The 25,369-nt window shown below is 37.7% G+C and overlaps 1 protein-coding gene across 1 annotated transcript in view; it reads right to left on the minus strand.

Moving 5' to 3' along the window:
- Positions 1 to 850: 850 nt before the first annotated feature.
- The window catches only part of KIAA0825 (KIAA0825 ortholog), a 234,884-nt gene continuing 210,365 nt past the window's right edge, over positions 851 to 25,369 (minus strand). The window contains exon 20 of the mRNA XM_064736406.1: positions 851 to 4,018. Within this exon, the coding sequence (XP_064592476.1) occupies positions 3,895 to 4,018 (124 nt within the window). The 3' untranslated portion in view covers positions 851 to 3,894. The remainder of the gene's footprint in view (positions 4,019 to 25,369) is intronic.

A 25,369-nucleotide genomic window follows, 5' to 3' on the forward strand; every position in this document is an offset into this window, starting at 1 on the left:
GTCACTTAGAAATCTCCCTGTTGCCATCAAGTTATTCTCTCATTTCATGTCTAATTGGACAATGGATCTAATTCTTCTGTCTTTCAACTGTTGCCTTGGGAGTGTGAGTAGTGTTTGTCACTAGAAATGATCGCACGTATTTTTAGGGAGCTCCATAAAATAATATTATATAATTGATGTTTTACTGTACATAAGACTCACTAATACTTTGTGAAGACCTTCCAGCTGAGAGGGAAATTGAATATTTTTACCAGCAGAAGCTAATTGGAAGAAGCCAGCCTCATGTTGACCATGCACTGCTGTGATGATGTAAAGGTGAGAACATCCATTTGCCATTGTGCTTTTTTCCTGAGCAAATAGCATAGATACACATCAAATTCCCTCTCCTAGAATAAAGCATGTCCTATGGGAGTCGGTCAGGACAGCAGTAACTAGAAAAGAAGGCTGTAAATGTTAAGCTGTTCCCAAAATATCTTTCTCCTCTCTTTTTGAGTTCCATTATTATTAATGCAATTTCAATTTTGCCTTGCTTCTAATTTCATTAATTACCTTTCAAAAGATGAAAGATATTAAGATTTGGAGCATTCTGAAGGGGACATTAAACAAACCTAATTAGAGATATTCCATGCCATGAAGTCTCCCATTGAAGCCTATTTTGTAAAAGCAGCTAAGTATATTTAATTGTTAAATAATAATTAGGTGTGAGCATTAACGATAATGTATAGTTAACCTAGTTTGTGCTATCTGATCCAATTAATTTCTATAAATGCAATAACTTCCTTTTGAGCTAATTCAGTTGAGACACTGAGGCCAGCTCTTGTCCTCTCAGAAAGGTCTGTTGTACACAACAGACTCTACTTTTATTTTTTATCAGCTTTACAGGAGGAATTAACATGATCAGATTGCAGTAGTCATGAAACTTGGGGCACACACTGTAGCCAACAAATCTGACTTCTGTTGCTTTCATTTATTTAGGCTAAACATACATGTGAGACATTCCTGGATCAATAAGTAGTGTCAAAGAGCCAAGACATTGCATCATTCTTAAAAATTAATTTAATCTTAAATCAATATTAGAATCAGCAGAACTTTTTAAAGAATATAGAACTATTGTTTTCTGAAGAAAAGCCATAGAAAGCAGCAGTCTTACAGTTACAGAAGTGTTCCTAATTTTACACACAAGCATCTATGAAATACATGTACACAGTGGAAAAACACTCAGCTCTTTCAATTGTCAATTAAATGTTTACATCTAAAGCAAACAATCCTGATAAATTAATGGCATGTTACTTAGCAATCTTGCTACTTAGCAAGTTATACAATTCTTATTATTACTGTAATTTTATTGAATAAATATGAATGTTGTAGAAGTGTGTATTCAGCATTAAGTAATATTGCCAAGGTGATGTCCCTTTTATACTCTAAAGGTTATTTGGAATGGATACATTGCCAGCAAGACCAAAGAGGAATAATCTGGTATTTCTCAGTATATTTCTCAATTCTGATATTTCTCAGTAAGGATTGTGGGTCAAGTAGAATTTAACATACACATTTGTTTGCACTCAGATACCATAAAAGATGCACATATAGGTTTGGGTAGGAAAAGCATCCAAATAAAATACTGTGCAAAGGTTCAGCTTTTATGCTGTTAAGTTCTTGTGCATGTTAGTCATTGGCCAGTCAGAAGTGGGATTCCCCAAGGCTCAGTATTGAAGACAATACTGCTTAATATCTTTATCAGTTTGTTTTTATCTTTATTTGGACCAAGGACTAGAGGGCATCCTCAGTCAGTTTGCAGATGACGCCAAATTGAGCAGGAGTGTTGACCTGTTGAAGAGTTGGAAGGCTTTACAAAGGATCTGGACAAGCTGGATCAGTGGGCTGAGGCCAGTGGAATGAGGATCAACACTTGCACTTGGGTCACAACAACTCAAATCAATGCCACAGGTGTGGGGCAGAGTGACTGGAAAACGGCACTGCAGAAAAGCTGCTGGCCAACAACCAGCTGAACATGAACCTGAGTCTGCCCAAGTAGCTGAGAAGGCCAATGGCATCTTGGCCTTTATCCAAAATTGTGTGGCCAAAAGGACCAGGGAAGTGACTGTATGGATATTCCCATTTAAGTTTAAGTGATGGGTTTTATTCTCAATTAGCTTATTCACTTGCAAAATTTATCCTCTTCAGAGTTGGTATTTCCCAAAAGGGGAGCATTTTCACAAGAAGTATTTCAATCAGTTTCATCACATAGGCAGTTTATCTGACTAGACAAGAAGTTAATTAGGTATAATAGATTTTGATAAAATAGCAGAGAATATTCTGAACTCAAATTTCCATCTACACTAACACATTATTTATATGGCTTGGAATGTGTCTGCCTCATTTGTCAAAATACCAAACCTGCTTTCATGGAAGAACCTGTAGACATGTTTTAAACCTGAAGTCCACCATTAATCTTTAAAGGTGAAATACAAGGCAAAAAAAAATGGGTTTCATATTTCATCACTTCCTTTAAAATCTGAAATTACTACACTGGCAGCAGAGGAAAATGTCTGCTTCATTTTTTAAATAATGTTTTTAGCATTTTCTAAGATACAGTGCCTCACAGCCCTTTTGTGTTGCTGTGTTGTAACAGGATCTTTGGAGATTTGTAAGATGCAGTTGTCCACATTTTAATTTTAAATGGTCTGATGTTTTATATGGAAAGAAAAAAGAGCAATTAAGAGGAGAAAAAATAGCATTTCAGATAAGCCTTAAATCAGCATTAGTAATATGGTTACCCATGATGTTGCTGAAACCTTTAGGGGAAAAAAGCATGCCTTCATCCTACTGAAGTAGTCTAAGTTATGTCCATAATAGCATATGTGTGAAGATATGCTGGGAAACAAATAACTCTGTTCAGATTGTGCCCTTAGCAAGATCCTGACAGAGTCCTTCATCAGGCAGAAAAAGTAGTTCCATTGGACTTCTAAAGAAAGAAACTTACAGAAAAATTATGTATTATTTCTGTGCAGCTAAAGAGATACAAAGCAGACCTTCTGTATTAAAAATGTTGATAGTTTTAACCAGTGTGTAAGAAAAATATTTGCTATTCAGAAAAATATATAATATTCAGAAAATTTTGAATATCAAACCAGGATTACTTTGAATATGAAATTTTACTTTATTTATTTTTTTAATTATTTATTATTTTCTCAATTCACTTTTAAGATAATCCTGTGAGCACTGCATGCAAATTATTATTTTAAATAAAAATATGCTTCTCAAAACTTCTAAAATTTCTCTATTATGAGAAATCCAGTGTTTTTTAAGCCATAAAATACACTGGATGTTAAGTAAGTATTTGCGAATGCAGTAATGCTGATGCATTTTTGATTTGGAACAATGGCCAAGCATACTCATCCTGGAGCAACTCAAAAAGGACTGTAGCTATATAGTCTATACCTTTCCCTTTCATGTATTTTGTGATGTAATAAACAAGCATCAAAGGAAGGAAAAGTCCTTGAGTTACACAAACTGAGGGCAGGCTGACTCCAACTCCAAAGTGGTGAATGGAAACCAGAAACATTTGCTTAGCTTGTGTCCTAAATTGCATTATTTTCAGAGTGAATCTTGTATTTTTGAAACAATTCTTAGTCTGTCATTCAGGTTTTTGCCTCTGCAGTACTGAGATACAACCTCCTTGTTTGTGACACTGACATTTTCCTGTACTGTTCCTCACCTTATGCATATGTGAACAATTGCTTTCTGGATAGGGTGAGCAGACAATAACAAGGGAACACTCTCTAATTTAAAACTTTTTACTCAAGATACATATTTCTGAGCTTTCTAATGCTGTGAGTTATGACATTAACCTAATCTTGTTGAATACAGAAGAAAGGTGCTACCCGAAACCTGTCAAGGTAATTGTTCTTCTTTGTCCTCTGAGACAGGAGTCCTTTGTGTCAAATAAACATTTCTTAAGTGTTCTACCATAATGTGCTCCTCATCTTCAAGATCTGCATCTTCTTTCATCTCCCACCTGAAAGAAAAAGCATTTTATTAATTCTTAATGTGTTTTAAACTAGTCTTTAGAACAAGTTAAAAAATACAGAACTTGTTTTTATCAATTCATTGCCCTCCCCAGCCATGGTTACTCCAGTTGAGATTACTGAATCATGCAAAATACAACCCCCAAAAACCTTGCCACACAGAACTTGGCATGGGCATGAGGGAATTGACACAAATTGTCAAAGCTACTACAAAATCTTATATTTACTGCAGCAGTATTTTTTTTTTCCATTTTATGTGTCACACATACATTAGTAGAGGTGGAAACCTTGTAAAACTTGCAGAGAAAAAGTGGAAGAGCTAACAAACATTTTGGAAGTTAGGCAGATGCTCTCAATACTCTCTAAGTTTGCAGTGAAATATGACCACATGAAGTCCAACCCAAATATTTAATGTGAGTTGTCATAATTCTCTGGCATTGACAGTACTATTTCACAAAATACTACAAAACTGACTGGCTCTTTTGCTTCTTTAACCATCAAGCATAACAATCTAACAAAAAAATAGATTACATCAGATTCTTCCTTCCCCATGTGAATACTCATTTCTAGTTTAGGATTAAGAGCTAATGTCACTAAAACTGCAAAAGTGAAGGACTTTTTTGAAGATGCTTATGTTTTTAGTAGTAGTAGTCAAATATAAAACCTTACAAGTCATGCAGTATTTTGTTAAAGATAATCAGGATAAAGAAAGCAGCAAGAGTGCTGATACGTAGTCAGGTAAACTTTGTATCATTGCAATTACGCCTACACAATGGTCACTTTTTTTACAAGTTCTGTGGATATTTTAAGAGTTTCATATCCCTTTAATATTAATCTCAATCTCTTCTAAGTAGATAATAGAGTGTAGGCTCCCAGTTCAGACCACTTGAAGACAAAAGGTAAAATACCAATACTAAAACTAGAAATCACATTATCAAGTATTAAAACTAATAGGTTATAAATGAGCCATAGAATGGTGCAGAAAAGTAGATGTAAAAAATGAGCCAAACAAGGACTTTTGCTTTTAGGAAACTGCCAGGAGCAATACTTCAGTCCTGTCCCCACACTTCTTAGGTCCTCATTCATACTGCATAAATCAGAAGCCATATACAAGTTTAGATTGGTGAATAAATCAAATATAATACAGAATGGTGGAACGACTATATTTCATTACCTTATATTTGGAAGAAGAGAACAACTAATTTTGGCAATAGAGCATGGTGTATACTTTGTATCTATTTTAAAGCTTACTAAAATCAGAAGGAGCAAGTGCTCTGTTAGCACAATCTCATTGTTAAAAAAACAATTAGGAAAAAATACGTTCAAAGACCATACATAAATTAGCATATGTATTTCACACCTTTACCTTGAAAACTGAACCTGACCACCCATATTACTGCCTGAAGACGTATCTGAACAAGCAAAGCATACAACGAATAAAATTATAAGCACTGAATGCCTATGGTCAAGGTTTTGCCATAATTAGCTTCCTATTACTCCACTCATATGTGACTGCTATCATACTTAACCTTATGTGCATATTAGCATTAGGTACAATTAATTGCTGTGTCTGCTTCATTCTCTGGTTTATGATATAAAATCTGACTGTATGAGCCTTCAGTGCAATCACTTTTGCAAGCCTCCCCAGTGAATGGTGTTTAACAGGGTGACTGGTTTCCCCTTTTCCTTTTGGTAATGTATATCTTCTCTTCAAATCTAGGAAGAAGTTGTGCATGCCTTAATTTGAATTTATGGTCCTCAGCATTATTCAGAAACACTACTATATGAGCTGAACTAATTAATTTTAATTAATTTGATTTGTTGCACATTTTTACCTAGAGGAGCTGTTTGCTTAAAGGACTGTCATAGTTACAGAGATAGGAGGTAGAGTGTAGCATTATGTAGTATATTTGGGTGACCCCAAATCATGTATTCCATATCTTCTCTACATCAATCTGTGCAAGATAGTTTACTATCTCTTTAAGTCCCAGAGTTGGAAGCAGAACCTTTGTGTTTTACCCCAGTTCACGGAAAGGGGAGGGGTGATGGGAATAGACACGTGGAGCTCTCTGTTTCGTCCTTTCCAGACTCTTGAAAACGTCAGAAAATGGGGCGCTCTGACAGGCTGCTAGCTGCGGCTTCCCAGGAAACGATGAAAAAAAATGACAGACAGTGACCCCTGCCACGGTTGCTATAGCAACCACTGCTTTTGGAGCCCAGGGAGAGTTTCTTTCTCTGGACTTTCCGCTGCTGCTGCTCAGGACAGCTGCCTGTCGTCAAGAGTTGGAGCCTCTCCACAAGCTTCCAGCTGCTGAGGGGAGTGGTTCTACATGTCCTGAAAAATTTCTTCTAGTGTTTCAACAGCACTGACTCCTTTAGGAGAAAAATATGTTTTCTAGGTTCTGTTTTTCACGGCTTCCATTGTTACCTGGGACAGAAAGCAGTTTTGGAACCATAGATGCTCATTTGGTGTGTTGTTGCCTTCGCGCCCTGTCTTGGCCACATGGTGCAGAGTGTGGAATTGACACCATTTTGTCTGTGTTCCTCAGAACAATTCGAGGGACCTCCTCTGCATTTGTGGGTGAGGGCTTAAGTGTTTGCCTCTATATTTCCTGCTGTTTTCTTTTAGTAAACTGTTTTTTCTTTTTCACATACCTCTTTGCATTTGTCTCTCCTCATTGGTAGAGGGTATAGGTTGAAAACTAAAGGAAGGGAAGTTATTGCAGAATCTCTGCCCAGTAAAATTTCCTTAAACTAAGACATATTTGGCACCAAGCTAAAAGGAGGTCAAGAGAAAAAGTGAAAAAATAACAAATTTGACCAAATAATTTCTATATTGGGTAGAGAACTCCCTGGTTACCACATTGCTTGGTCTGATCATGGCATTTTGGCACCTAATCTTGTATATGCATCCAAATATGTGGAAGGATCTGCCCATGATAGCACTGTTCTTCAGATCAGGGAGAGGAACCAAGATACAGTTGATACAGTTTGTGTTATCAGTTTATGGAATGATAACATCAAAGGCAACGAAGATCATTTGGTAAATGTACTCATTGTTGTTTCCCTGTACTGATCTGGGTTGCTGTGCCTGGGGGGTTTATTAATAATCACACACAGCCTGTGGGGGGAAGAGGAGAAGATGATTTTTCCTTTTGCCATTCACCTCCTTCAGGTCCGACACGTCACTTCTTGAGAAAGCTGAATTCCCTTTGGATGCTACGGACACAGTAGGAATTCAACTGGTGGGATGGATAAGAAGCTGGCCTTCATCAATAATGGAGGCATCAACTTAAGGCTTTGGGGACGTGGGATATTAAGAAATGAAACATCTAGCTGGGCTACCCTGTTCTAGCCCCAAGCCTTAGGGAGCTGAGACAGGGAAAAAAGAACACCAAGAGGCTCCAGTCCAGCTGTTAGTCTGCTGTGGCAAGGGGCTCAATGCCACAGAGCCACCAGGTTTTTGCCTCCTTCTGGAGCTCCACCATGGTATATCTACTACCCTCAACATGAAAGCTTGCGCTGTTTCATACTTGTCAGGGAGTTTAGTTTGGAAGTCTCCCTCTAAACAAATATAAAACTCTGATAAGGTGGCAGAATATTTGAAATAAAATTGCTGTGTCCGTTCAGAAAGGGGCAACTTACTGCTCTGTGCTGGGCCCTAGTTAATGCTTTCCTGCATGCTTGTTACTTTACAGCAACAGCTACAACCAGAAGGGAAGGAGAGCAAATTGGCAGACAGCACAGTCACTCAGGCTGCAGTTAAACAAGATGAGCAGCCTAAGCCAGCAGCCGTCATCCCTGTCCAAAGGAGGGGCTAAAAAAGTCCAAATCCAGTTGCCCAGTAAGATGACCATGGGGAGTTCTAGGGAGAATGTTGAAGGGAAAAATCCCTTCAACACGTCATGCCAACAATGCTACCAGGAGTAAGCAGATTGCTCTGATCACACAGCAAGTTCAGATGAGAAATCCTAATCATTCAGGGATCTTGGAAATTATCACAAACTGGCCTGAAGGTGAGTGTTTTGTACTATCATCTGAAGAGGAAGCGGATTAGGTGACACATGATGAGGAGGCCCCACCACATAACCAGCCACGAGAAAGTAAGAGGCAACACACTCTCTTTACTGACAGTTCCTGCCTTATCTTAGGGACAAGTCAAAAATGGAAAGCTGCCACACTGGAGCCTAAGCAGCAAGTCACAGAAAGTACTAAAGGACAAGACGGATCAAGCCAGAATGCAGAGCTGAAAACCCATCTGGCTTTGGATATTGCTGATTGAGAGAAGTGGCCAACACTATACCTCTATACTGACTTGTAGATGGTAGCAAACACTCTGTGGGGGTGGCTGGAATGATGGTAAAAGGCCAATTGGCATTGGAGAAGGAAATTTGTTGAGGCTACAAAAATTTGACTAGACATTGCTGCTCAGGTAGAGAAGCTGACCACAGAAGTTTGTCATGTGGATGCCTAGATGCCTAAGAGTTGGGCTAATGAGGAGCATTGCAACAACAAATAAGTGGATTTGGCTTCCAAAATTAAAGGTAGACCTGGACTGGCAACAGGAGGGAGAGTTATTTCTAGTTTGGTGGGCTCAGGTCATGAGGTGTCTCAAGTCATGAGGGAAGAGATGCAACATAATGATGGATTTGTGACTGAAGGATGGATTTAACTGTGGACACTACATCCCAGGTAATCCATGATTATGAAACATGCGCTGCATCAAAGCAGGCCAAGCAGGTAAAACCCATTAGTACAGGATACAAAGGGCTAAATGTAAATCTGGAGAAGCCTGTCAGATGGATTGTATCATACTGCAGCAAACCTGCCAAGGCAGGCCCTATATACTCACAGTGGTAGAACCAACCACTGTGTGGCTGCAGACATACCCTGTGCCTCAAGCCTCTCCTGTGGCAACATGGCACCCCAGAAAGAATTGAATAAGACAGTGGGACTCATGTTAAAAAGAGTGTCATGGACACCTGGGCAAGAGAACCTTGTAATCAGTGGGTGTATCACGTTCCCTATCACCCATTAGCCCTTGGGAAAGCCAAAAAGTGCAATGGATTGTTAGAAACCATGCTGAACACAATGGCTGATGGAACCTTCAAGCAATGGGATCTGTGTTTACCAAAGACCACCATGGATAAGGTGTTTGACCTAAGACCTTGGAGAAGGTTTGAAGGTTCACAATGGAATCGTGAAACCGACACAAAATAATAATAAAGATTCATAGTTTAAGCAGAAATATTTTTTAAGTAGATAATTTCACTTATATGAAATATGGCTCATATAAGTGAATAAATATGTTAAACAAGATAGTAGAAAATGTTAAAGTTTAGCAGTAGAACTTGTTACAGAGTTAGTAAAAAGTAGAAGATATAGCAATAAGTTTCTGTAGAGTTATATGATGGGATAAAAAGAGAGGCATTGCTGCAAATTGTGTAAAATGCAGCAATTAACAATTGGTATATGAAGATGCTAGCGAGCTTTATGGAAGTAGCTGATTGGATAAGAAATTTATAAAAGACATTGTAAAATGTAAAACAATGTAAAATTATAATGCCTTCTGATGTACATACAGCTTCGGATGCGATGGCATGAACGGATGTAACAACCTTACATTCTCGCCCTTCCATGAGACTGATTTTGCAATAAACCATATTTTAACTGCCTCATCAGTCAACTCTGTCTACTTTGTATCCCAAAAACCAGCCGAGTCTGGCTGAGCTGTAAGGAAATGCAGCAGGGGGCAGGAAGAGGTAGCAAGCAGTAGGAGTGACATCCCAGAGATGCACCCCACAATCACACAGAGGGAACAGGGAAAACTGGCACTGCAGGCCAGGACCTGCCTCAGACAATGACAGCACATCCCATCTCTCACCAGAATCATACCATAGCCCCCTGCATTCCTGGGGTTTTTTATCTCCAGAGGGGAAGGTTTAGCCAGGAGAGCCTCTCTACCATCCTGTCTTTATCCTCTGGGGCACATGAGCTGCCTGGGTGGCAGCCATCTTGTTTTCTTTGTTCTCAGAGTAACCAGCACCTGTGTATCTAGGCATTTTTGTTGTTTTCTTTGTTGTTGCTGTTCTCTTTTAGTAAAATGTTATTTTCTTCACTTACATCTTTTTTGCATTTGTCTCTTGTTATCAGTAGACAGGGAGAAGGGAGGTAAACTTCAGAGTCTCTGCACCATAAAATCATCTTAGCCTAAGACAAGGACAATAACCGACAATGCTAAATGAAGTACATTCAAACCAGTTATTGGCTAATGGAAGTTTAACAATAAATCAGCAGATTCTTTTTGAAGGTACTGATTTCATACCTCTCAGCATGTTTAATTGACTCTTAAACACTAGCATTGGTAAAAATCTTCAATATCATCCAGTCTGGACATTCTCTAGTGTTCACTTTGTAAGAGGTTATCCTAATACATTTTCATTTTATCCAAAAGTAATCGATTTTTAAAGCATTTATGCAGATCCAATGATGTGTATTCACTTAATAGCATCCATGAATTAAAGATCTATGAAATGAGCTTGACCAGCATCTGGTCCCTTATTAATTGAGAAATTTTTCCAGTTTTCTGCTTTAAGTCTGGAGTAGTATTGTTTTTTAAAAGACTTACTGGACTGTAAGGAAGAAGGCTGTAACACATGTTTATTTTACTAAATGGGATGAGAAACCAGCTGTTTGTGTTTAAGTTAAAAAGTCAATGTTTACTAGTAAAAATTTTGTCCAAAATAGATCTTTTTACTAGCATATCAAAACTATGTGACAATTGTTCTGGCAATACTAATTGACACAAATCTAATTAGCCAGTTCAAGTAATATGAATATGAATAAAATTACCATCAGGAATTACTTTCAAAATGCAAGGTTCATCAACTGAACAACCAACTTGCACACTTCTATTGTTTCAAATCATTAGTAACACAGCTCTTAGAAAAAAAATTTCAAATTCAGAGGTTGTGGGTACGGGTTGGGGAAACAGGATATAAGATGAAACACAGGACAAACCGAGCAGCAAGTGTTAGCACATGACCTGGGCAGACTTCAGCAAAAAGTAACTCAAATAAAGGAAAGGAGGGATATCCATATATGGTGAACTGTGATATTATTGGTTAGCAAGACCAGTATGTTGCCATATAAGGCAATGTTTAAGGTCATTGGATGATTGTTGTCTTAAGAGGTCTGATATAAATGCCATGTTGGGCCAAATAAATTGGCTTCTAATCAGTCAGACTCCCAAGTCATCCCTGCCTCTTGAATACCAAAACATATACCACAAAAGGTGGTATATGTTTTATTTCAGTCTGATATACCTAGGAACATTAAATAAAATCAGGATTTTAAAAAGATATTGGAATTATTTGAAGCAACCCATTACCACCACCTACAGTTTGCTTAAAGTTCACTTAAACATAAAAAGGCAAATTCAAGTGTCCAGAATGCCCAATTTTAGTATACTATTGATATTTAAAAGAAAGCACATGTTTAGAATAAAATGCCATCACCTTTGTAATCTTTAGGGTAGCACCAAAAATTTTCAAACCAATAATAACTTGTGAATGTAGATAATTAAAAATAAATATATTTTCAGAATATGCTGAAATATCAAACAATGTAGGTGACACACTGTGTGAACATGATGTAAATCACTTAAACACTTTTCTCTGTATACTGTTCCTCTCTGTGTTGCATGTGGCTAATCAAGGGGGGAAAAAAAGTAGTGTATTTTTCAGATAGATAAAGCAAAACACATCAGCACAGATAAATACAGGAATCACTGAAGTTTTCTGCTGGTCAGCTTACACCTTAGATCATGAGGTCAGAAGAGAGAGCTTCTGTTTCTCCTCATAAATAAGAAGCAAGAGAGGAAGTGTTGGCTTGCACATCCACAAGCTAACAGAGTGCAAGGAGGAAGTATTCAGTAACCCAGGAAGATCAAGTGATTCCAGCTCAGGTTTCCTTAGCAATGTATTGATTGTGCTCTTGTGCTCTCCTTGCTTATAAATAGCATCAATATATCCATTTATACAAATCACTACATGTAACAATTTTTTTTAATCCTTTTGTTTCTTTTTATTGAATTGCAGAAAGTAAAGAAGTTAAATCTGTTTGCAGAGATGCAGAGAAAAATTCTCAGTGTACCAGTAAAAAGCATGCTGGGCGGTCCCCATTATTTTCTTCTTTAGACTAGGCCCATAACATCTACTGCATGCATGAAGTTGCTTATCCGACATTCTGAACTAAGAAATGCGCAAATGCACTAATTGAGCAAATGCATTTATTTCAATACATATGCATAGAAAATACTTTTTTATACCTATATATACATACATACCTACCTATACCCATGCAAGTAACAGAACAACGAAGTAGGCATTCAAGAGGACTGATTTTATGGAAGAATGGGGTCAGTAACACTACGTCTAAGCTAAGTGCTTGGAGGTAAGTACTCAAAGGATTACATCTTTTCAGTAATTTAAAATAACTCGGTTATTGTGGATTGAATTTAATTATTTTGAGTCTTAATTTAATTTTTCAAGAATGTCAAAGAAGGAAATAAATTATAATCAGCGTGCCAAAGATATATTCATTTGGGAAATGCATACGACTTACCTGCCTATGATTACACGATAGAAATGCATCTACTAAAAATACCCTGCTCTTCACATGATAAGCTACTTGTTCCCTCTGTTTATACGTCACCTTTTTATTTCAATTTACAAAGCCTTTCCATTATGGATGTTGAAAACCCAATGTAAATATTTTAAAGGATTAAACTTTCAAATATGGTTACTGTGACATATGTATGTTCTGTAAATACAAATACAAGATATATCTGCTGAGAAACTATATTTGATAATCTGACAGCGTTGAGGCTTAACAGTATAAAAAATTCATATTTTGTCAACAAGAAACTTTCTCCATTTTTTAAGCAGAGGCTACTAGAAGAGCACAAAAAGATCAATATTTTAAAAACATAAGATTATTATGGCTGTATTATAATCCCCTTCTTAATGCATTGAAATTGTAACAAATACTAATTTTCTTGCTTTTGGAAGAATTTCACTCAGTTCATAACTTGCAGAAAAAAATGTGCCACGTAAGGAAGGACACTTAGGGGAACCAGGAAGCTGACTTGTATTGATAACAAATGGTTTTACTCAAATTTAAGCAAATGCTAGCTGCTAAAAAACTATTACAGCGACCTGAGGAGGTCTCCATGGTGAGAGAAGGACGAGAATCTTGTTTCTTGATCAAAAGGCTGGATTTATTGATATATGATATATAATACATTTTAACTATACTAAAAAGAATAAAGAGAGAGCTTGCAGAGAGCTGCTAAGCTAAGAATAGAATCGAAAGAATGAATAACAAAGTTCTGTGTCCAGGGAATCTATCCCTGAGCTGTTCCCGTGATTGGCCCTTAATGGTACACATGGAAGATGAGCCAATCACAGGATCACCTGCCACATTTCACAGCACCCGATAACAATTTGTTTACATTCTTCTTCTGGGGCTCTGCTTCCCAGAAGATGGACAAATGTGAAAGAAAGGATTTCTATGAAAAAATGTCTGCGACAAAAAAGCCTCGTCCTTTCATGCCCATTGCTGTTTGACCTGCAGCCAGAATACCCCAGTTTTTTTGAGGAGCAAAAATATTTATTTCAACACGCTCAGAAATTTAGCAGATGCTTCTTATTTTATTTTCAAAAATTGGTACCTGTTTGCATAATCCTGTCTCACTCTTCCTGAAGATTCCCACGGACAGACTGAAAATGCAACAACCGATTGAAGCAGAGATACCATCCCAAAGAAGAGCAAAATAATCTGTAGCTAAAAATCTACAAGTCCAATAAATAAATTTCAGACTAGCATACTAAAAAACCAGAGAGGAGATGGAGATAGACAAACAGAATCTCTGTCCACAGTAGGCTTTACTATTGGTCATTCAGGTCCTTCACTGCTGAATTGCAATCTTTTACAGAAAGAGTTTGTTTCTGTTAGGAACTGAAAAACTAGCGATTTCGCCCAGTTCATTCCAAGAAAGATGATATTGCCTACATCAGTGTAACTAATATTTACATCCAGAAACAAGAAAGCCACAAAAGCTAAGAGAAAGGTAGGTGAAATGATAACCGACAGTTTGGGAAATTCATCATACAGACTTGAGACCTTGCAACCAAGTATAAATGGAGAGCGCTAGAAAAAACAGCATTTCCGAGTGAATTGGCAAAGACCTTTACTTTCTCTGCTTAGTCCAAAGCCGCTCCTTAAACTGTTATTAACTGGAAGAAAAAAGATGAATAAACAAAGGTGAATTTCATTTGTTTTTAACCCACTACAAAGAGGGTTAAGACTGGTGACTTTACCGAACAGCATGCTGAGCTCTGGAAGGGAAAAGTGAACTTCTGGAAAGCATCTATAGAAAATTAACTTCATAATGCTGTGTATTAAATACATTTTAAAAATCATGCTGATTAGTTTACTCAAAATGTATACAGATGGAAATCTTTTAACTGTAAATAGCTTTTCCTATATTTCAAGATACTTTATTTAGAGCAGTTTCTAAATATGGGAATGATTAAACAGAAATATGACATAATGAAAGAATACATCTCACATATCTTAATGTATCTCATATTTACTGTAATTTTTTCCACTCCTCCATTCTTTAGACATTTAAATACTACAGTTTTGCTTTAAAAATAATAAGAAAAAAAAAACTTAAAATCTTGTCTAAATAATCTTAATGCTCTAGTGTTCAAATTAACTGAGTAGAATAATTTAAATTGTAATATTTGCTTTACTAGTGAATGCAGAGATTGAAGAATTTTCTTCTACTTAATAACTACAAAATGAATTGCGCTATTACATTATTTTTATTAATCTGTTAGGGTTGTGACAGCCAAAACCTGCTGGCATATCTGCAAAAACTCATTAAAAAATTGTGTTTACAACTTCTACTGACTGAAATCCAATTTGGTGAACACTTTTTTACATGATTTTCAAGAGGAAAACACATTTCATAGTTAAAAATCTAGAAAGTACTTTCAGAAAGTTTAACAGGTTGGCCTTTGCCAGCCAGGACCACTGCAGCTTTGGTCAGAGATACGGGGAGAACAAAGGAAAGTGTACAGAACACCGTCATGCTGCAATAAATTGATAGAGTAAGGATTTGACTAATTCCTTAATACAGGAGAAAGAATGACTATGAATGGTTATATCTTTCCTTGACATGGAAGTGACAGAGAAAGGGTCTCTTACCTACTGGTGAAGTCCCCTCCTGCCAGGCTCCTGCCTTTGTCTCTCTGCGTGACGAACTTTAAAAGGTTTGGATTTCATCTTGGAAAAGGTTGGGAAAATGTTTCTAAATCTCAGAAATCCTCTCATTACAGGAATATCATTTATCTGTCAAGTGTATCAAAATCAGAGACTCATAGAAACATTAATGTTGGAAAAGACCTCTGGATAGTAAGTGTAACCTTTGACTGAACACCACCACGTGAGCTAAACCATAGCACTAAGCGCCACAATTAGTCCTTTCTTAAACACCATCTGGGGTGGTGACTCTACCACTTCCCTGGGCAGCCCATTCCAGTGTCTAACAACCCCTTCAATGAAGAAATTCTTCCTCATGTCCAAACTGAACCAACCACAGTGCAGTTTGAGGCCATTTCCTCTTGTCCTGTCGTTAGCTGACTGGGAGAAGAGCGTAACACCTACCTCGCTACACCATCCTTTCAGACTATTGTAGAGAGTGACAAAGTTTCCCATGAGCCTCCTTTTGTCCGGCCTAAACAAATCCAGCTCTTTCATCCAAACTGTGACCCTTCTCATATAACCTGCTTCCTAGACCGTTCACCAGCTCTGCTGCCCTTTTTGGACACACAGGGGGACAATCAGTGCCCTGGTCCCGCTGGCCACACCATTTCTGATAAAGACCAGAATGCCACTGGCCTTCTTGGCCACCTGGGCACACTCTGGCTCACATTCAGCCAGCTGTCAGTCAGCATCCCCAGGTCCTTTCCTCCTGGGCCACTCTGCAGCCACTCTGTCCCCAGCCTGTAGCACTGCATGGGGTTGATGTGATCCAAGTGCAGGAACCAGCCCTGGCCTTGTTGAACCTCACAGCGCCGGCCTGGGCCCCTCGGCCCGGCCTGTCCGGATCGCTCTGCAGAGGCTGCTCGTGCTCCAGCAGATCAACACTCCTGCCCAGCTGAGTGCTGTCTGCAGCTTACTGAGGGTGCACTCAATCCCCCCATCCACACCAGCAATAAAGACATTAAGCAGGGCTGGAACCCATACTGAGCCTTGGGGATTCCCAGGAGTGACTGACCACCAACTGCAGCACCATTCACCCTCATGCTCTGGGCCCAGCCTTCCAGCCAGTTCTTCACCCAGGGCACTTGCCCAAGCCATGGGCTACCAGATTCTCCAGGAGAATGCTGTGGGAGACAGTATCAAAGGCTCTCCTGAAGTCCAGGTGCACAACATCCACAGCCCCTTCTCATTCACTAAGCAGGCTACCTGGCCATAAAAGGAGATTAGGCTGGTCAGGTAGGACCTGCATTTTCTAAACCTGTGCTGGCTGCACCTGATTCCATGGTCATCCTGTAGGTGCTGCATGATGGCATTCAAGATTATCTACTCCATAACCTTGCTGGACACTGAAGTCAGGCTGACAGGCCTGTAGATCCTCAGGTTTCACCCTTCTGTTGGATGGGCATCACATTGGTCAGCCTCCAGTCATCTGGGACATCCCCAGTTAACCAGGACTGATGATAAATGATGGAGAATGGTGCGAAGTCCACTCTTCAGAAGTCCAAGTTAGAGGCTTTGTTGACAATCCAGACACTAATTGGGCATTTTTGAGCATTAAGGAAAAAAAGAAGTCAAAAAAAAAAAAAGAAAAAACAAAACAGACAGGTGGAGCCTAAAATATCTGGAAAAGAAGTATTATTTAATTCCATTTTCAGCATTTTAAACAGGAATGTTAACTTCTTTGCAGCTGCTCACACATTTCAGGAGAGCATGGCACTAAGCAACAGCATTAGATTGACACTGACTGGAAAGGTCTGAGATATCAAAAAGATAAAACCCATAATAATTCATTCCAATATTTGAACTCCTGGTAATGTACTTTGGACTTCTAAAGATCAGAAATCAGCACAATGCTCTGTGTTTTCACAAAAAGTATAATCCCTGCATAAAGAACAGTCAAAGAAATAAAGAAATTAGGGATATTACAATAAATAAGCCAAAGTTAGTGCAATGTTTCTCTTATGAAATTCTAATTTTCTCCAAATTTCTGCTTAAAGTAAACAGCATTCTGGAGCATCATGTGCACTTTATTCTAGGGCAAACTATTAAAAGACTAAGCAGTCAAAAAGGTACTGGAATAGTTTTAATTATTCAGTATTTTTAATGAGCTTGACATATTTGGAAGTTACAAAAAACCTTAGGACCATAAAACCTACTGTGTCTGCTGCAGCTGGCACCTGGAATGTCTATTTCCTCCTAAGCAGCAGATTTTCTGATTTCCAAGTATGTAAACTAGTCACAGATATGGCTGAAACCATGAAAATAGAAGTGGACACTGTGTAAAAGTATTGCTTCTTGTCTAATTACAGCATTTTTTAGTGACCAGGTTACTTCTGAGGAAGAGATGATATGTTTGTAACAGCTCTTTAAGATTCTTATGATCATAAGGACTTTTGAGAAGATAAGGAGCTCCAGCACCAATTGCCAGATGGCTATGGAGCCACCGTGAGAAAGAAAAATATGTGGCTGCAGATGGAGGCCACGCAAAGGTAGGGCAGCACTTATCCAGGACACATGTCCTGTTCAGGTTCCTGAAGGTAACCACACACAGCACAGGACAACCACAAGAATGAGGCCAAGAAGTGGGCACGGACTGCAGGGGGAAAACAAGGCCACCCAAGATTCTGCCAAGGCCCTCCAACCCATTTCCAGAAAGATCTGAAAGAATGGACTGTGTGTGGTAACTAATTCGCATAGGAAGTGAGATAGTTATCATTAGGATGGGAAAAAGCTGTAAGAATGTACCTCCACCAAGCCTGGATGCATGCCACATGTCCCTGGCCTTTCTGTTGGCTACACTGACACTGGAACTGATTGATTGATTGATTTCCCTCCATTCTCCATGACAAGCTTATAATTTATAATAAAATTTGTTGAGTTTTTGTGTACTCTCTGACTTTTATAATTTCTTTTGACCACAAGAATCTACAAATCTTGGGTGCTCCCTTTTGCCTGAGAGTGAGATGTCACACAAGTCAAGCAAAAAATGGTGACAGGTCTGTCTCATTTTTATCCTAAACTTATTCAAATTGTGGTTAAATAAACAGCATACCTACATTTTCTAGCTTAAATAGTCCCTCCTAACCAACATTTAACATCTCTATTCTCTTTTTCAGATGCGGGCATACTGATGTTTAAAACCCAACTGCAGTGCTGCAGAAAACAGACAAGTATAGGAGAGGAAATGTTTACATATACATGTACATTTATACATTGTATAAGTTTTGCCCATGTTTGTGCCAACCAAAAATAACCTTCTCTCCTTCTCACATCCGCTACCACTGCTGTAAATTCTGTGAATTTAACTATCGGATGTGAGAAGCCAGAAGAGACAGCATCACTGATGGCACAAAATATGGAAAAGGCAGAAACATCGAAACAGACACTCTTAAGCAGTTCCTTTATTTTTGGCAAAGCTGCCAGATTTGCACACAGATCTGTCTTGAAAATTTGTAAACTAGGAATATTTACACATGCAGAGATGTGTGAATATTGATGTGCAACTCCTTGCACAATACAGCATCACCAAGGCATCTATTCAACAGACTGATCTCCCAAGACTGGGCCATGGCTGGGATAAATAAGTAATTAAAAAAATTTAAAACTAGAACACTGAATTAAATAATATCCCAAGATAAAGCAAAGGGTTAATAAATATATAAATCACAAACAGGTAAATCTTAGAACAGAGAGTGAGAAGAGTATTTATCTTGGAGGAATATATTAAATGGATGGAAATATAAGTAGATAGGAAAAGTAAATTATACAATTATTTCAAATATGAAAATATTTTTAAGACTGAAAGCATTTTACAACTTCATGGAACTAGCTGAAATTCCCCCCCAGAAAAGAAGACGTGAAGAAAAAAGGAACAAAACCTATGTGCACAGAAAGCTAGGTGAAACAAGAACAATTATATGAATCATCACAGATTGTTTGTTTATGCCAGAAGAAAATTGTGTCTGGATTAATAGTCTCAGTATCTGTAAATGGTATTGCAGATCATAAAGCTGTTAATCTTGTAAAAATCTATGTTTGCTAGACAGACATATCAATTATGGAAATGAGTAACTCATAATAATCTTTTACAAAAGTCAAAGAAAAAACAATTTAAAAGGCCTATGGCAAAACTGTATTAAAATTTTTAAGTATGTTTCAATGTAAAAATATAAACCCAAAGAAAAAGCACCACAGAAGTTATAGTAACACATTTAGAACTCCATTTGGTACTACTACACTACATAGTAGTGCATAGCAAAACAGAATGGGCACCTTCTGGAAAGTTGTGTAGAAATCTGAAAACAAGACTATTTGACTTGGTAATAAATAATGCTCAAAATGAAAAGTTTAAATACCTAGAAGAAAAGTCCAGTTGAACAGATAGAAATTAAAGTATCTTAAGCTTTTCCACGTGACAGTACACACATAAGATACAAAGATGACAGTACATAAATGCTAATGTACGTGTATCTCCCCTCAAAACGTGAGTGCAAGTGACATTTCTCTTGCACTTAAAAGGTGGGCAGTGAATGAAACGAGTAATTTAACAGAACAGAATAAATTTTCATGTTCTTTTGCAAAAGGAAGAGGAGAATTTCTGTACCTAGCACTGCTGACACAAAGCAGGGCTTGTACTGGCTGCTGGTGAAAGCTGCAACCTTCTAATATCCTTTCCTGGGTGAGACACTAAAAACTCACTAAAGACTAAAACTCACTAAGACACTAAATTGCTGTCAGGAATGACTACCTCATGGCCAGCTATCTACATGCCCAAGGAGATCAAGTCACTGCATGGCAGTTGTTGACACCTTATGCTGTAGTTGAGTTTTTTTTTTACCCGAACTATCCTTTCAATTAGGAGAAGACATTTGACTGTTTTGTGGTCCTGAGAAACAATATTGGTGTTTGCTGCTTTCTTTGGGCTCATTATGCTTATATTAGCTTATCTATTCTGTATTAAAGACTCAACTTACTATGAGCTCAGTTTTCATTAATAAAAACCACATACAAACACACACACAAAGGAAAAAAGCAAAGAAACAACAATTTATTAGGACTTAATGTGTCCTGCTTCGTAACAATGAATTGCAAGGCTCAGCATGTGACAGTTAATGGTCTTCAGGCAGGTTGTGTGATAAAGCACAGGATGTATTAAAAAGCTCATTTTTTTCCCCTTTTAACTGCTAGTTCTATGGCCTCTTTATTTTTCTAAATTTGCTGAGCCTCTCTCTTTCTTTATGTTGTGGTAGTGAAGCAGATTGCTGATAGCACAATACTTAGCACAACACATCTTCTGCGGCAATTTTGCAGGTAATTTCCTCAAGCACAAAAGAGACAACACATATAGGACAGACCTGGTCTGTAATTTACTTATGCATAACAAATTATCAATTTTGTCACTTCTCTAACAAAATCAAAATAATTTTCATCTCTTAGATTGATTTTTAACTGTGCTATTGCAATATTATTCAATACAAGAAGTATCATGCATATTTAATTTCATTTCAGAGATAAAACATTTTTGTGGAAGGAAGAGGAGGATAAACTGACAGAAGGTGAAACAATTCTTCATGTTAAAAATATCCAGCATGAAAACATAGTTGCAAGGAAGTTAGATTGTAAAGTATGCATTTATCCAATAATTTTAAATACCATAATTACACTGACTGCTCATCAAAAGGCTTCTAAGGCTCATTAAAATCATAAAAGATTTCTAATTAAATATATATTTAAATGAAGTTTCTATAACATATCTGCCTGGTACTTTAAAGCAGGCAACGAGGTTCTGGTGAAAAATCGCATTGAAGTTTACGTAAGAATTAAAGCTTAAAGATGGCACAGTGGCTGCCTTTTAATTCAAATGGAATATTACTGTGTTGTATCCATCTTTAGCCCAAACTTGTGCATAAAATAGTCAGTCTTCATAAAATTTTATGTGCCAAATACTGCAGTACATTTTTAAAATTGAAATAGTAACTTTCCAATTTGATGCAAGTGGCATTTCCTTATGTCTGATTTAACTGATGCTATTAGAAGGGGACAAGGCCTGTGTTCCTATTAGTCAAAACAAGGCTGAAGCACAAGCATCCACCCTTGTGTGTTTTTAGTCACTCTGTTTAATCTCTTTCAGACATGAGTGCCTCTTGGCCAGCCAAGGCACAACAATACTGGAGCTTTGTCCAGTGCACTGGGATGCACCTTCCATATTTCTGTATTGAATATCCCACTAACTGCCCTTCTTTCAGAATACACAATTTCAAGTCCTTGAGAACTTGAAATCACTATCTATCTTCTGATCTCAAATAGCTTTGGTGTTTCTCAGGTTTATCGACAGCATTGCACTTTCTCAATCTTATTAAGATGACTGCTCCCTTTATTCCTCCAAGGATGTCACTATTATGCAAGACTACTTGTCTGCTATTATTGTCATTTTGAGAACTGGACCAGTGGACTTTAACAAGTATTACAGCCCAGTCTTCAGCCAGGTTCCATAGGTTAAAGCTCAAAATGTATGCAAACATTTTCCATTAGAATCTGAACTCCTTAAGTGCTATTCATCATCAGAGCTGGAAGGGATGTATATAAGTCATCTAGCCCTGCACTAAAACCAGGTGTAACTATGTTGGTTTGCTCAGATCCTTGTTCAGAGAATACTGAATTCCTCTGTGCACAGAAACTCCACAGCATCTTTGGACACTTGCCCCAGTGTTTGATCCTCAAACTCAGCCTAAATATATGTAGGTATCCCTACCTATTTTCAACCTTTGTGGAACTGTATATCATTTGCTAACTGTATTTACTAATTTTTTTTCAAATTTTAGATGTAGCTCTAGCAAACTAGTAAATATGAAGCTGTGTTACAACTTTCTATGACTAAAAAAGGGAGACTTGGCAAAGCTTGGCATTTTCCTCCATGTATGTTCAGTGAACACGAGCAAGTCAATCTGTAACTTCCTTTAAGGATGCAGAAATGCAGTATGGAAGCTCTCACTGGCATTTTTATGACATGCAAGGGTACAAAGGCTCCCTCCCATGGTCTGATGAAACAAGGGAAAACTCTCTGTGGGAACACCACCTGCAGGAGGGGTAAGGATATCCTTTTACAAAAAGAACCTATTCAAAAGAGGCCAAAACTCATAGATCTTCAAGGGTATAGAAGTAAAGCATGTACCTAAGATGGTTAACAGAAGACTGACAAATTCACATGGAAAAGGAAGAAGGTTTGTACACAGGTAAGGGCAAAGCTACACTGATATATGAAAATGGGAAGAGAAAATATATGTCTTTCTGTCTTTGAGGAACTCAGAAAATCAGAATGGTCAAAAATAACCCAAACTGTCTCCTTATAAGAGAACTGGCAATGCAGTTTTCGGTCCTCTGTATGGAGATTTCCAGTGGCACAATAAACCCATGCACCTGATTTTTTAATGCCTTATTCTCAAAACAGCCACATAGAGAAATGTATCCCTATTTGCAGACTGCAAAAACAAGAAACAGAAAGATTACAGTGGCCCATTGTTCAGTCTTCTAAACTGTATTCTGGTTTTCACTGAAGAAGCAAAGGAACAAAATAATCCTTCAGCTCAGTTTTTTCCTTGTGCTCTATTTGTTCTCTTTGCTGCAAATGGTTTCATTAGAAACAAAGAGGCATTACTTTCATAAAGACCATTTGGGGCAATTTTACTCTGTTGTTAAAGGGACCACTGAAGAGATGTTTGCTCTGGCTTTCCCCATCCCTCCTGGTCAGTGTCAGGTGAGCTCCTCTGCAACTGGGCAGTGTTTCAGCAGCAGGTGAAGCTGGTGAGGCAAAGAATCATTACCAGAACTCAGTTTCAAAGGAGGAATATTTTATAAGGAATCTCAGCACATCAATATTGTGAGAGGTCAGAAATTTTGTCCATCTTTCCTGGCTCTTGAGAGCCTGTATTCCAGCAGCAAGGGCTCTCTGCCCAGCCTGAGCAAAAAGAGAGGTACCACCTTGCGTGTCTGGGCACTGCTAGCAGATTCTGTCTTTTCAGACAAAATAGGGTAGCATACAGAGTAAATGATTTGAACTATTTTGTAGGATTTTCACTCTTCATTGTCTGCCAACTATATGACTGCTGACTTCCTATGGGATGTTTACTATGTCATTTCCTCCTCCTCAGTCCATCCAAGTTTGAAATTCACAAACTCATATAATGGTTTGGGTCAGAAGGCATCTTACAGATAATCTCATTCTACCTCCCATCATTGGCAGAGATACATTCCACAAGACTAGGTTGATCAAAGCCCCAGGCATCAAACTGCTACCCTTGACTTTCCTCTTTTTTCTTATCCCCTCTCTTTCTCTTCAGTCTTTTCTCCAAATGCTCAAGGGGCAAACAGCAAAAAGTTAGGCCTGTCTCCTTCTCTATACATATTCTTTTGTGTATGTTTACTAACAGAAGACTAAGAATGTAACACAAAAAGAGCTACAGATCTGAAAAAACGAAAACTCAGCTGCAATTTTAGCAATCAGCCGACATAAATTCCAGTGTTTACAGAAATACAAAGACCTCCTCGAATCCTCCCAAAGATTAATTAGAAAGTTGGTGTTACAGATTTTTCTCTCATGTGTATTCATCTTGTAGATGACTTGTGATGGACCATTAAGAGCTAATAAATAAATGGTTAGTCAAGTATAAACTGGTTGATAGCTGGTAAAAAGAGTGATCTTGGGGTTTATGCAAAAAGGCTATCCTGTCATGTTACTTTGGTGGACAAAACAATACCAAATAAAAGTCAGTTATTCAAGTGCCTGGTGCTATGAATTATTCAGAAAAACTCACTATTGTATTTCCAATATTAGTGCAACAAGCCAGAAGAACAGAGCTCCATACAGGGTACACTCTTTTCATATTATTTTTGCATTAGCTGCACTAAAAATTTCAAACAAAACCAGGAAACCTACAAAAGCTATAATCTAATATAAACAAACTACATATACTTTATGTCAAAATGTATCTGTATATTGAAAGGTAATGTTACATTTTTACTGTTCAACCATTGTATTCTCAGTATATAAATTCATATCAAATTTACTGACATCATTAATGCTTCCCACCAATTCCCTGGAACATCAAATGTTATATACTGTCTTGCACAATATGCTAATAAACCATCATCAAACTTAACTATTTTGTCCACAAACTTCCCAACATAATACACAAAGAGGCAGGTCAAGGCTATCTAAAAGCCATAATACTTCCAGTTCTACCTCTCTGATTTGCATTTTCTCGAGTAAGTTATAATTTAAAGAGAAATAAGAAGAGAAATAAATACAATTTTTACATACATAATCAAATATGCATTTGGTCATTATATTTGAGATGATTTAAACCATATTAAAACACATGAGACCCTTTAACTCGCTCTGAGTAAATAAAATATTATCTTAGTAGACTAAGCAGAACAATTTTTTGGAAGTGTGACACAGGAAAACCGTAATTTTGTTATTTACATATCTTGCAATATAAAATCCTTGCTTGTTTAAGTACAAATTATTTTTTTGCATGTTTAGGCAAAGGATAGGGAAGTTTTGTTCCAGCACAAGCCTGGCGGGAGCGATGCCTACTTTACAACTTTCCTGAAGATAAAAGAACTTTGCCCCTCTGGTTGTTTCTTCTCTTTTTGCTTCCTCCAGGGTAGTGGACAATATGAAAACAAAGTGCGAACCCCCACAACAATTGAAGCAATGCCTAGCTTCAATTCAGAGGATTCAAGAACCTCTGCTTAAGAGAATATTTGACTTTAAATACCAACAGGAACAAAAATCATACCTAAAAAAATGAGCAGATTAAAATGTACACAGCATCCTTAGAGTCAGACCTTAACAGTATTTTACTTTTTTTTCCTACAGAAATAAAAAAAAAAATATATAATTGATAAAATTAACGGGACAGGTTTGCTATATCCTTTAAAATAAAATATCCGCCTGGATTCTGAAACAGCATGGGATGTCAGACACTAAGCACATCAGTGGGTCT

The sequence above is a fragment of the Zonotrichia leucophrys genome, chromosome Z (assembly GCF_028769735.1).
Source record: "Zonotrichia leucophrys gambelii isolate GWCS_2022_RI chromosome Z, RI_Zleu_2.0, whole genome shotgun sequence".
NCBI lineage: Eukaryota > Metazoa > Chordata > Aves > Passeriformes > Passerellidae > Zonotrichia > Zonotrichia leucophrys.